Source organism: Fukomys damarensis, unplaced genomic scaffold, assembly GCF_012274545.1.
Source record: "Fukomys damarensis isolate Sample0158 unplaced genomic scaffold, DMR_v1.0_HiC HiC_scaffold_34, whole genome shotgun sequence".
Taxonomy (NCBI): Eukaryota; Metazoa; Chordata; class Mammalia; order Rodentia; family Bathyergidae; genus Fukomys; species Fukomys damarensis.
In genome coordinates this window covers 9,189,181-9,199,278 of record NW_022900946.1, presented here as the reverse complement: position 1 = coordinate 9,199,278, position 10,098 = coordinate 9,189,181, and the positions used below count along the sequence as shown (strand labels likewise).

Sequence of the window (10,098 nt, the reverse complement as noted above, 5' to 3'; positions counted from 1 at the left end):
TTTTTTTTTTTTTTTTTGGGTACTGGGATCGAACTTGGGACCTTGACCTTGCAAGACGGGTGATGAGACCACTGAGCTAAATCCCTGGCCCACTTTTTTTTGTTTTTTTAAGGACAGGATCTTGCTGTGAAGTTCACGTTAGCCTTATACTCAACTGTGTAGCCCAGGCTGACCTTGAGCTCACAGCTATCCTCTTGCCTTGACTTCCCAAATGCTGGGATTACAGCTGTGTGCTGTCCTGCGTGGCAGGATAACTTTTTTGAGCGAGCAGGGTTAAGACCTAACACCTATCTGCTGCTAAAATTCTGTCATTCACCTTTTGTGGTGACCTTTTTTGGGGGGGTTACTGGGGATCAAACTAAGGTCCTTGTGCTTGCAAGACAGGTGGTGGCACCACTGAGTTAAATCCATGGCCCTGTGATGATTTTTAAGAATTCTACACTAATCAGGTACATGCCTGTAATCCCACATACCTAGGTGGCGGAGGTGAGAGTGCAAAGTTTGAAGCCAGACTGGAGAACTTAGCATTTCAAAAATAAATTGAAAGGACTGCGTAGCAGAGTATCTCAATGCTTCCCTGATGTAATCCCAGTAACAAAGCAAAAGCTCAGATAAATAATGTTGAAGTTAAAAAAAAACCTAAATAATATCAAAATAATTGTTAAATAAATTTGACTCTGATTAGATTATGCTCAGTAGTTGTAAATTCAGTAAGGAGTTTTTGGTTTGTTTTGTGATACACTGAGTTGTTGTGTTTCCATTTAGGAAATGTGTTCATGGTATTGAGGTCTTGGTAAAGTTTTCTGAATGCTGTTTTCAGGGAAATGAATTGGAAGTAACCATCATGATGGTGGTAGAAGCGCTATGTGAACTTCATTGTCCTGAAGCTATACAGGGAATTGCTGTCTGGTCATCTTCTGTTGTTGGAAAAAATCTTCTGTGGATTAACTCAGTGGCCCAGCAGGCTGAAGGAAGGTAAGTTGGAAGGAAAGAAATAGATAATAGGATTACTTTGTGTTTTAACGCTTTATTTTACTCGCATAATAGTTAAAAGTTAACTAACTGTGGTGACACAAAACCTGTAATCCCAACATATGGGAGGCCGAGGCAGGAGGATTACCACACATTTAAGGGCAGCCCAGACTAAATGGAAAGATTCTTTGTCAAAAAAAGACCGTAAAGGGTCAGGGATTAACTCAGCAGTGTAGCGCCTGCCTGGCAAAGTGCACGGTCCTCTATTTGATTCCTCATAACAAAAAAAAAAAGAAAAAAACCCACATCCCCAAAAAACCATAATAGTTAAATCTTAAAATAGCTGTGTCCAAGCCAGGTGTAGTGGTGCATTGCTGTAATCCCAGCACTCAGGAGGCCAAGGCAGGAGGATCACTGTGAGTTCAGGACCAGCCTGAGCTACATACTGAGTTCCAGGTCAGTCTCAACTACATAGTGAGACCCTGTCAAAAAAAAAAAAAAAAAAAAAAAAAAAATCAGCTGTATCCAGGACATGGTGGTGCACTTTTGTAATCCCAGGCTGAGGCATTAAGATTGCCATAAATTTGAGGCCAGCCCGGACTACACAGTGAGAACCTGTCTCAAAAAACTGAAAAGGGGGAAAAAAAACTTCAGTTTTAACAATTTAATCTTCTAATAAAGGACTTCACTAGGAGGTATCTTTAGTCTGTATTTTAATTAGCACTACTTGGGTGCCTTTCTGCTTCAGAACTCAGAAGTAATACTGGGAAACATGGTCAGTGATTATGTATGGATGCTTTTTTTTTGTTACTGTTTATTTTTTGATACCAGGAATCAAATTTAGGACCTTGCACCTGCCAGGCTCGTGCGGCACCACTGAACTAAACACCTGGCCCTTATGAGTGCTTTTGAACCTGTCCTTATTTGAGAACCCTTCACATCACAGTCTGGTACACTTTACCCTGTTTAGTCCTGTGAACCCTGTATTCAGATTCATGTAATTTCTTTAGGTGAAGAATGTGCTGTAAGTCTCTGTTTGCATTAGTTTAACAGAAATCTTTAAAATTGGGGTAAAGAAAGAAATAACTGCCCATGATTCCATCTCCAAGTTATAACTATTAGTTTTGGCTTCCTAGTTCTTTCTTTCATGTAGTTTTTTTGTTTTCCCTCCTGGTACTGGGAATTGGACTCAGGACCTTGTGTTTGCCAGGCAGGCTCAGGACCACTAAGTCATATATACTTTTTTTTTTTTTTTTTTGGTACCGGGGATCAGACTTGAGACCTTGCTCTTGTGAGGTAGGAAGCAGAACCACTGAGCTTAATCCCCTGGCCCCATGCATACTTTTTATCACAGAAATATCTGTGTATCTAGGCCCTAGACACAAGGTTTTATGGCTTCCTTTTTTACTATGTAAATTTTCTCTATTGTGATCCATCCCCCATGATACTGGCAGTTGAACCCAGAGGCTTCTTACTGAGACCTTTCAACCCCACCCCCCCAATCAGGAATGTATCTTGTGCTTGCCAGGCAGTCCTGGGTGCCACTGAGCTGTATCCTTGGCCCTAAAATTGTTTTTATTGAGAATAGGGTATTGCTCAGTGACCAGGCAGAACTTGGGATCCTCCTGCCTCAGCATCCCCAGAGTACTGAAATTACAGTCTCTGTCCCTATACCTACCTTTCATTGTTACATTTAATGGATAATTGTATTTATTTGTGAGTATATCATAATTCAGCATTTTTTATTGTTGGACATTAAAGCTGGTTCCAGTGATTTTAAACTGTTGTTAATGCACCGTTGCACTTGAACTTTATTCCATATTCCTGATTACTTTTTTCATTTCCATTCCTACATGTTGATTTGCTGAAAGACTGTTGACCTAGGGGCTTATGAAACAGAATGTTGATGAGTTAATTCACAGAGAAGATGGCTCTAGTTTATCCCCTTAATGATAGTGTAACTCCTTTCCCTTGTGAATACTGAATGTGACTGAGGAACAAGAATTTTACCACCACCATCAGTGAAAAAACCTGTTGGAATTCACATTTATTAAAGTATAATCTTTTTCCATTGACCATTTTTATTTTTCAAAGCATGGATTATGTCTTTGTGCCCTCTCATTTTTTCAATCTGTGAGATTTTCATTTTATATTAAGATTTTTGATGCTATGTAATGTCTTGTGTTTACAGTTTGTTTTAAATTTTATGTTTTAGATGTCTGGAAGGGTTATTATGTAGTTAGTACTATTACTTTGTGGATTCTTTTCTTGCATTTATCCTTCTGTATGGACATTACTTATCAGTGTTTCCCACTAGTAATTTTATAGTCCTATATTTTTAACATTTAACTACCTTTATTTTAATTTGTTGTGAGGAAGAAATGTACATGCTTCTCATGCCTATCCCCCACATCCAAATAAATAACTCATTTTCTTACCTCAATTTATCTCAATCAATTCTTTTATCATTGTTTTCTTGGGTTGTAAGATACACGTATTTAAAATAAGTGGCCTTCACTTTGCCTTTTAGGTTTGAAAAGGCCTCTGTGGAATACCAGGAGCACCTATGTGCCATGACAGGTGTCGATTGCTGCATCTCCACCTTTGACAAATCTGTTCTCACACTGGCTAATGCTGGGCGTAACAGTGCCAGTCCTAAACATTGTGTGAACGGTAAGCATTTAGTATTTACATAAAACGAGGTAAAATTCATAAAATTCAGATGCTTTGTACTCATGATCATTTTGTATATTTTTAGTTTTCTCTGCTCTTCAAAATATTGATAATTGCTCTGAATCACTGTCTTGTCTTATAAAATGTTTTCACTCAGGTGAATCCAGAAAAACTGTGCTGTCCAAACCAACTGACTCTTCCCCTGAGGTTATAAACTATTTAGGAAATAAAGCGTGTGAGTGCTACATTTCAGTTGCTGATTGGGCTGCTGTACAGGAGTGGCAGAATGCTATCCATGATCTGAAGAAGACCACCAGTAGTACTTCACTCAACCTGAAAGCTGACTTCAACTATATAAAGTAAGGACTCACTTTTTCAGTTAGAAATTATGGTGCTTAATCCTGTTAAAACCAGATTTTCCATAACTATAAAGTCTTCCTCCATGGCAGCAAAATATTATAATTGGTCATACGTACTAATACAAAATGATTGTATTTTTAATGAAACCTTTTTTAAAAGTTACAACAGGAAACCAACACTAGAGATGAGGAAGGTATTCATGCAGTGGGAAAAACAGACTCATAAATAGTAATTTATGACTGCTTTAGAGAAGATCACATTATGATGGCTTTATTTGTAATTGTTTAAATGTATAAAAATGTGTTTTAATGATTGCACAATTTATGAACATCTATAAATTAAACTCCTTTATCTCTTCTCATTCCTCTTTGCATTCATTAATTCTGTGACTTAAATTGAGTACTCTATGTTCTAGACACTCAGTTGGGCAGATAAAGGTCATTAGACTAGTATGTCACACCTCTCTTCCACAGGTACATACATTAATGGGTAATTACTTCATTGAGCACATACTATGTGCCTGAGAGTGGAATACAATGAAACAGACATGAATTCTAATCTTTGAAAAACAAGTTGAAGAAACAGAAAAAGAATATCGATAGGATTAACTATACTTCACTTTTTTCTGTGCCTCAGGGAGAGCAGTTCACATTTGAGTAAAGAGTTTGGGGAGGGCGGTGTACGATGTGGATTAAGCCTGTATTCTTCCGGGAAGTCAATCATTAGCTGAAAGTATAGAACTGTGGAGCATGATTAGGACATGGGAAACCTGCCCCTTGTGAGGACTCAAGACACTGTAGTGGGAGAAATGATACCCATGTTGGTCACCAAGTCTGAATAGTTCTTTGTGGTGCAGTCATCACCTAGGGAGCCAGTGGTTGCATTATTAGTTTACAGAATAAGCCAGGTGATAAAATTTCTCTTGCTCGCTTTAGGTTAAGTGACAATGAAAGGGACGCAGTGGGAGGAAGAAGCAAAGGTGGAAAAGGGATTGAGAAATGATGCCTTTCTCTTGGTTGGAGAACAACTGTAGAAATGGGGGCGTGGGGTAAGGGATTGGAAAGTGGCAGTGTGGAGCTAGGAGGATGGGAATCATTCTGGTGTACATGCTGCAGGGCGTTAGGAAAGTGGAGAATCCTTTCAGAGAAGGCACATAGGTTCTGTGAAAAACAGTGGAAAAGGGAGGTAGGGAGGGATGCCAGTGGTGAAAGGAAGCAGGATTAAGGCGTGAGACTCAGGTGATAGGAGGGTTACCAGGCCTTAGGCGTCAGGGTGGCAGGGGTGAAGGCTGTGGAGAATGTAAAGGAGTAGCTTGACTAGAACAAGGTGTTGAAGTCACATTGTAGAGGTTACTGCCAGTCTGTTGAACAGACCCCCTGGGCAACATAGTTCACCAAACAAAAGGAGGAAGGAGACAGTGAATGAGCCCAACTGAATGTTGTAGCAGAGAATCCTGTTTGCTGCTCCAGTTTTAGTGAGAATTAAGATGGTCACATCCTCAAAATAAAAATGTTGGTGTGCTCATGAATGACATTTCTTTAGAACAATGCTGTGTGTTGTATTATTTTCTGGAGCTTGTTCTTGTTTTGAGTTGTTCCATGAATTACCTAAAGTATAATAAAGCTGACCAATATTTTAATTATAGGTCACTAAGCAGTTTTGAGTCTGGAGAATTTGTTGAATGTACTGAACAGTTAGAATTGTTACCAGGAGAAAATATCAATCTACTTGCTGGAGGATCAAAAGACAAAATAGGTATTTGAAAAAATAATTTTAAGTTTTAAATGAAGAAGTTCCTTAAAATGTTTGGTTTGATTTATTTTACTAGAGAATGTAGAAGTTTTTGTATATTTTCTTGGGGAGGAGTCCCATGGAAAGCAACAGATTTAGGCTTCTGTTAACGTTTGACTTGGCAAATGAGGAACGGTTTAGTTAATATTAAACAAAATAGCTGGAAATGGTTGATATGTGCCCCAAATTCCAGCATTGTGGGAGGCTGAGGCAGGAGTATCACAAGTTGAAGCTCAGCCTGAGCAACTAAAAAACTTGGCAAGACCCTGCCTAAAAATAAAAGCTGGGTATGTAGCTCAGTGTGAAAGCCCTGGGTTTAATTCCCAATACTAGGGGTAGGGCTTTGGGGAACCTAAACAGGAGGCTACATTGATATGTTGAGATATTTAAAGAGACTTTGTTTGAAAAAGTATGAAGCAATGTTTAAGGTAAAGATTTTTCTTGATTTTTCATGTTCATCTGGCTCATTCATATCTTTATTGCAAATGAAACATTTCGTAAAATGTCATACTAGAGTTATTAAAGTTCTCTATATTTGTACTGATTTTATAGATTACATAAGATGTGCTGATGTAGATTTGTTCCTTTAAATATTAGATTTGCTTACATATATTTCAGCCTTTAAAGTCAACTGATTTTTTAGGGGTAGGAGGTATAATTTTATGAAGTAATGATGTTTACACAATTGTTAAAAATGTTAAACAGCCGGGGATTTAGCTCAGTGGTTCGGTGGCCTGCCTTCCAAGCGCAAGGACCCGAGTTCAATCCCCGGTACCAAAAAAAAAAAGTTAAACAGTAGTGCTCAGCTCTCTGAACTTAAGGGAGGTATTCATTGTGGGTTATTGTTTGAAGTACTATAGATTTTCACTCTTGTACATTAAAAGCAAATTAACTCAATGAAATTTATTTGATTTACTTAGATATGAAAAAACTACTTCCCAACATGTTAAGTCCAGATCCAAGGGAACTTCAGAAATCCATTGAAGTTCAATTGTTGAGAAGTTCTGTGTGTTTGGCAACTGCTTTAAATCATATAGAACAGGATCAGAAGTGGCAGTCTATAACTGAGTAAGTTGACCTTCAAGAGGTGGTGTATGTGCCTTATGTACACCATGTATGTGTGTGTATCAGAGTACAGGAGAAGTCACTTGCTGGATCACCAAATAGAAGGCCTAATATGTCTTGCTTATGACCTCTTACTCTAGAGCAGCCTTCCTCCTAACTTTTGTTGCCACATGGCAGCATCTTAACTGTTTTATTCCTCCAGTGCTTAAAAGTTGAAGAATCTCATTAATTAATTGATGGTGACACTTTCTTGCAGAAATGTGGTAAAATACTTGAAGCAAACCTCCCGCATAGCTGTTGGACCACTAAAGCTTTCTACATTAACTGTTTCCCAGTCCTTGCCGGTTCTGAGTACCTTACAGCTATATTGCTCATCTGCTTTGGAGAACACAGTTTCTAACAGACTTTCAACAGAGGTATGTAAAAGCATATTTTTGTAAATATGAACATTAATAACCATTACTATAGAACAAAGACCTGGCTTACTGACTTTTTAAAGTGGTATTTACAGTTGAATAAGCTGGTAAATCCAAAAATCCAAAATGCCATTTTAGGCAGATTTTCATTTGAGACTATGTGGGGTAGATGAAACTCCAAGATACATGATTTCAGGAACAGCTAATTACTTTAGTTTTTAGTTTTTTTCTTATTTTGAGATGGAATATTATAAGTGCAGATATTTTCTTTGTAGGTTATATAAATTTTGGATTTTACTTCAAGATCCTTCTCTTCCAAGTTAGGGTAGAGTTCAACCAAAATTGGGCCTTCCCAAAGGAATTGTAGCCTTTGAAATGCCTGTAAAGCAGTTGTAATGTTCCTGATTTAGCCTCTGCTAATAGTAATATACTATTTTTAATTTGCAAAGTCCCCTATTGCTATGTTGGTAAATCAGACTTGACTTCTGAATTTGCTTTTTTCAAAACAAAGATTTTTTTTCTGAGAATGAATTTGCTTGTTGTGATTTAAAGTGATGTGATGGAAGTGGTTTAGTTGATAAAACTGGAGTAGACTGGAGACTTGGACTTGTTAGCGTATGTTTATAAACATAGCATCTTGTTTTACATTAAAGAATCTTGGTTTTTCTCTGGCAGGACTGTCTTATTCCACTCTTCAGCGACGCTTTACGTTCATGCAAACAGCATGATGTGAGGCCATGGATGCAGGCATTGAGATACACTATGTACCAGAATCAGTTGTTAGAGAAAATTAAAGGTAGCTTTCTTTTTCTGAAAATTAATTTTATTGATATATGAATTGCACATTGAAAGCATGCAGTTTGATGAGGTTTCACACATCTTGCTTGTATAACTGCCAATACAAACACAATTCAGAATGTGTCTCAGCCCTGGAGTTCCCTTGGTGTCAGCTCTTCGTTCATCTTCCATTCACTGTGTCACAGGCAGTTAACTCATTTGCTTTCTGTCACTATAAATTAGACTTGTCTTTGCTATTTATTTTCTTTTTCTAAGTGGGCAGTTAAAAGTGGTTGAATTTTAAAATCTTTTCACATCTTGTGAATCCTTGGTATTGTCAGCAGTCTTTATATTTTTATATTTTTATTTATTTCTTTATTTTTGATACCAGTGTTTGATGTCAGGACCTTGCGCTTGCGAAGCAGGCGGCGGAACCACTGTGCTAAATCCCCGGCCCATCTTTATACTTTCAAACACTGGAATAAGTAGTATCTGCTACTATGGTTTTAACTGATGATTCAAGACACTGAGCATCATTTACATTTGCAAAGTGGTCATTTTCTTTCTTATTTTGGACATGTCTGTACACGTCTTTTGCCCATTTTTAATGATTTAGTGACTCACATATGTTCTGAGCACAAATCCTTCAGTGGATGAAAGGTACCCAAATGTTATTTTATTTATTTATTATTTGGTGCTGGAGATCAAACTAGGGCCTTGTGCATACTAGGCAAGAGCTCAATCAATGAGCTACATCCTCAGCACAGGCATTAAGTTTCACATGTCCTAAATGAACAGCTATGTATGAATCTCATTTTTAATAAAGAACTACCTGCCATGTTAAAGGGCTGCAAGCCATATATTTTACTGCTGTGAAGTAGAACACTCCCAGAATTCCATATGTAGTTTTAGCTGAAAACTCAGTATCTAGAGTTAGTAAGTTACTATCAAGTAAACTAACTTCCAAGACAGGGCCTTGTGCTGCCCTGAGATTACTGGTAACTGACTCAGCTTGGCTTCTCATTGCCAAAGAGACCTGAGTTTAGACTTCTGAACTGCTTTCAGTTATACTACTTAAGAGATTCTTAGAGATTTTATGAGGTGAGACAGGATATATAAGAGCCCCACCACAGAGTGTGTCATGAAATAGAATTGCAGACACCACCATCTCCTTCCTCATTTTTCTTCCTCACTCATATGAAGATTTAAAATTGGCAAGAAAGTCAGTAACTCAACAGATAACATTCAGCGATAGAACTCAATTCCTCCTCATTTTTATTTCCTTATTAAAGTCTGGATCAAGTATATTTTGTGCCAGGTACTGTGCTTAATGTTGGTATATAATGGTGAACAAGACAAGCCTGTTTTCTTCATTCTTAGAATCAAGGGGATTGTAGAATCTGGTAGGGAAAATTGACATCAAGCAAGAGCCAACAAACAGTACGATGTGTTGAGTGGAATACACATGCAGGATACTGAAACAGCATACAGCAGAGACACCTGAGTTAATCCTGTGAGTTAGAAAAGCACTTGGGGAGGAAGTATCATTTAAGGTGAGGCTTGAGAAGGGTAGAGTTGAAGAAGAAGGCAGGTTAAAAACATGTCTTGTTTTAAAGCCAAAGATAATTATGATGGATGGCTTTGAGAGCTCAGCTTACCCGAGGTGGAGTGGAAAGAGATGGAGCTACTGAGATTGATGCTAGAGTGGAATGCGGAGCATGGGTGACTTTCAAGCTTTGTCAGAAGGGCCTAGGGAGGCCTTCACAGGATTTTTAAGCAAGGAAGCTAAATGTTCAGATTTGTCTTTGTGTATAGTCAGCTGCAGATTGGAAACAGGATTAGAGGAGGGTAAAAATATGCCAGAAGTGACAAGTTAAGTTATGCTGAAGTCCCTGTTAAAAAACAAGATGACTAAGGGGCCGGGAATTTAACTCAGTGGTTCTGCTGCCTACCTCACAAGCACAAGGTCCCGAGTTCGCTCTCCAGTACCAAAAAAAAAAAAAAAAAAAAAAAAAAAAAAAAAAAAAAAGGAGGCGGGGGACAA

General features: G+C 38.0%; 1 protein-coding gene across 1 annotated transcript in view; it reads left to right on the top strand.

Moving 5' to 3' along the window:
• Positions 1-10,098, top strand: part of Smg1 (SMG1 nonsense mediated mRNA decay associated PI3K related kinase) — a 78,717-nt gene that overhangs the window by 30,777 nt on the left and 37,842 nt on the right. The window contains exons 23-29 of the mRNA XM_010610757.2: positions 821-975; positions 3,503-3,645; positions 3,803-4,004; positions 5,651-5,760; positions 6,717-6,864; positions 7,118-7,277; positions 7,953-8,073. Coding sequence (XP_010609059.1) covers positions 821-975; positions 3,503-3,645; positions 3,803-4,004; positions 5,651-5,760; positions 6,717-6,864; positions 7,118-7,277; positions 7,953-8,073 — 1,039 coding nt within the window. The remainder of the gene's footprint in view (positions 1-820; positions 976-3,502; positions 3,646-3,802; positions 4,005-5,650; positions 5,761-6,716; positions 6,865-7,117; positions 7,278-7,952; positions 8,074-10,098) is intronic.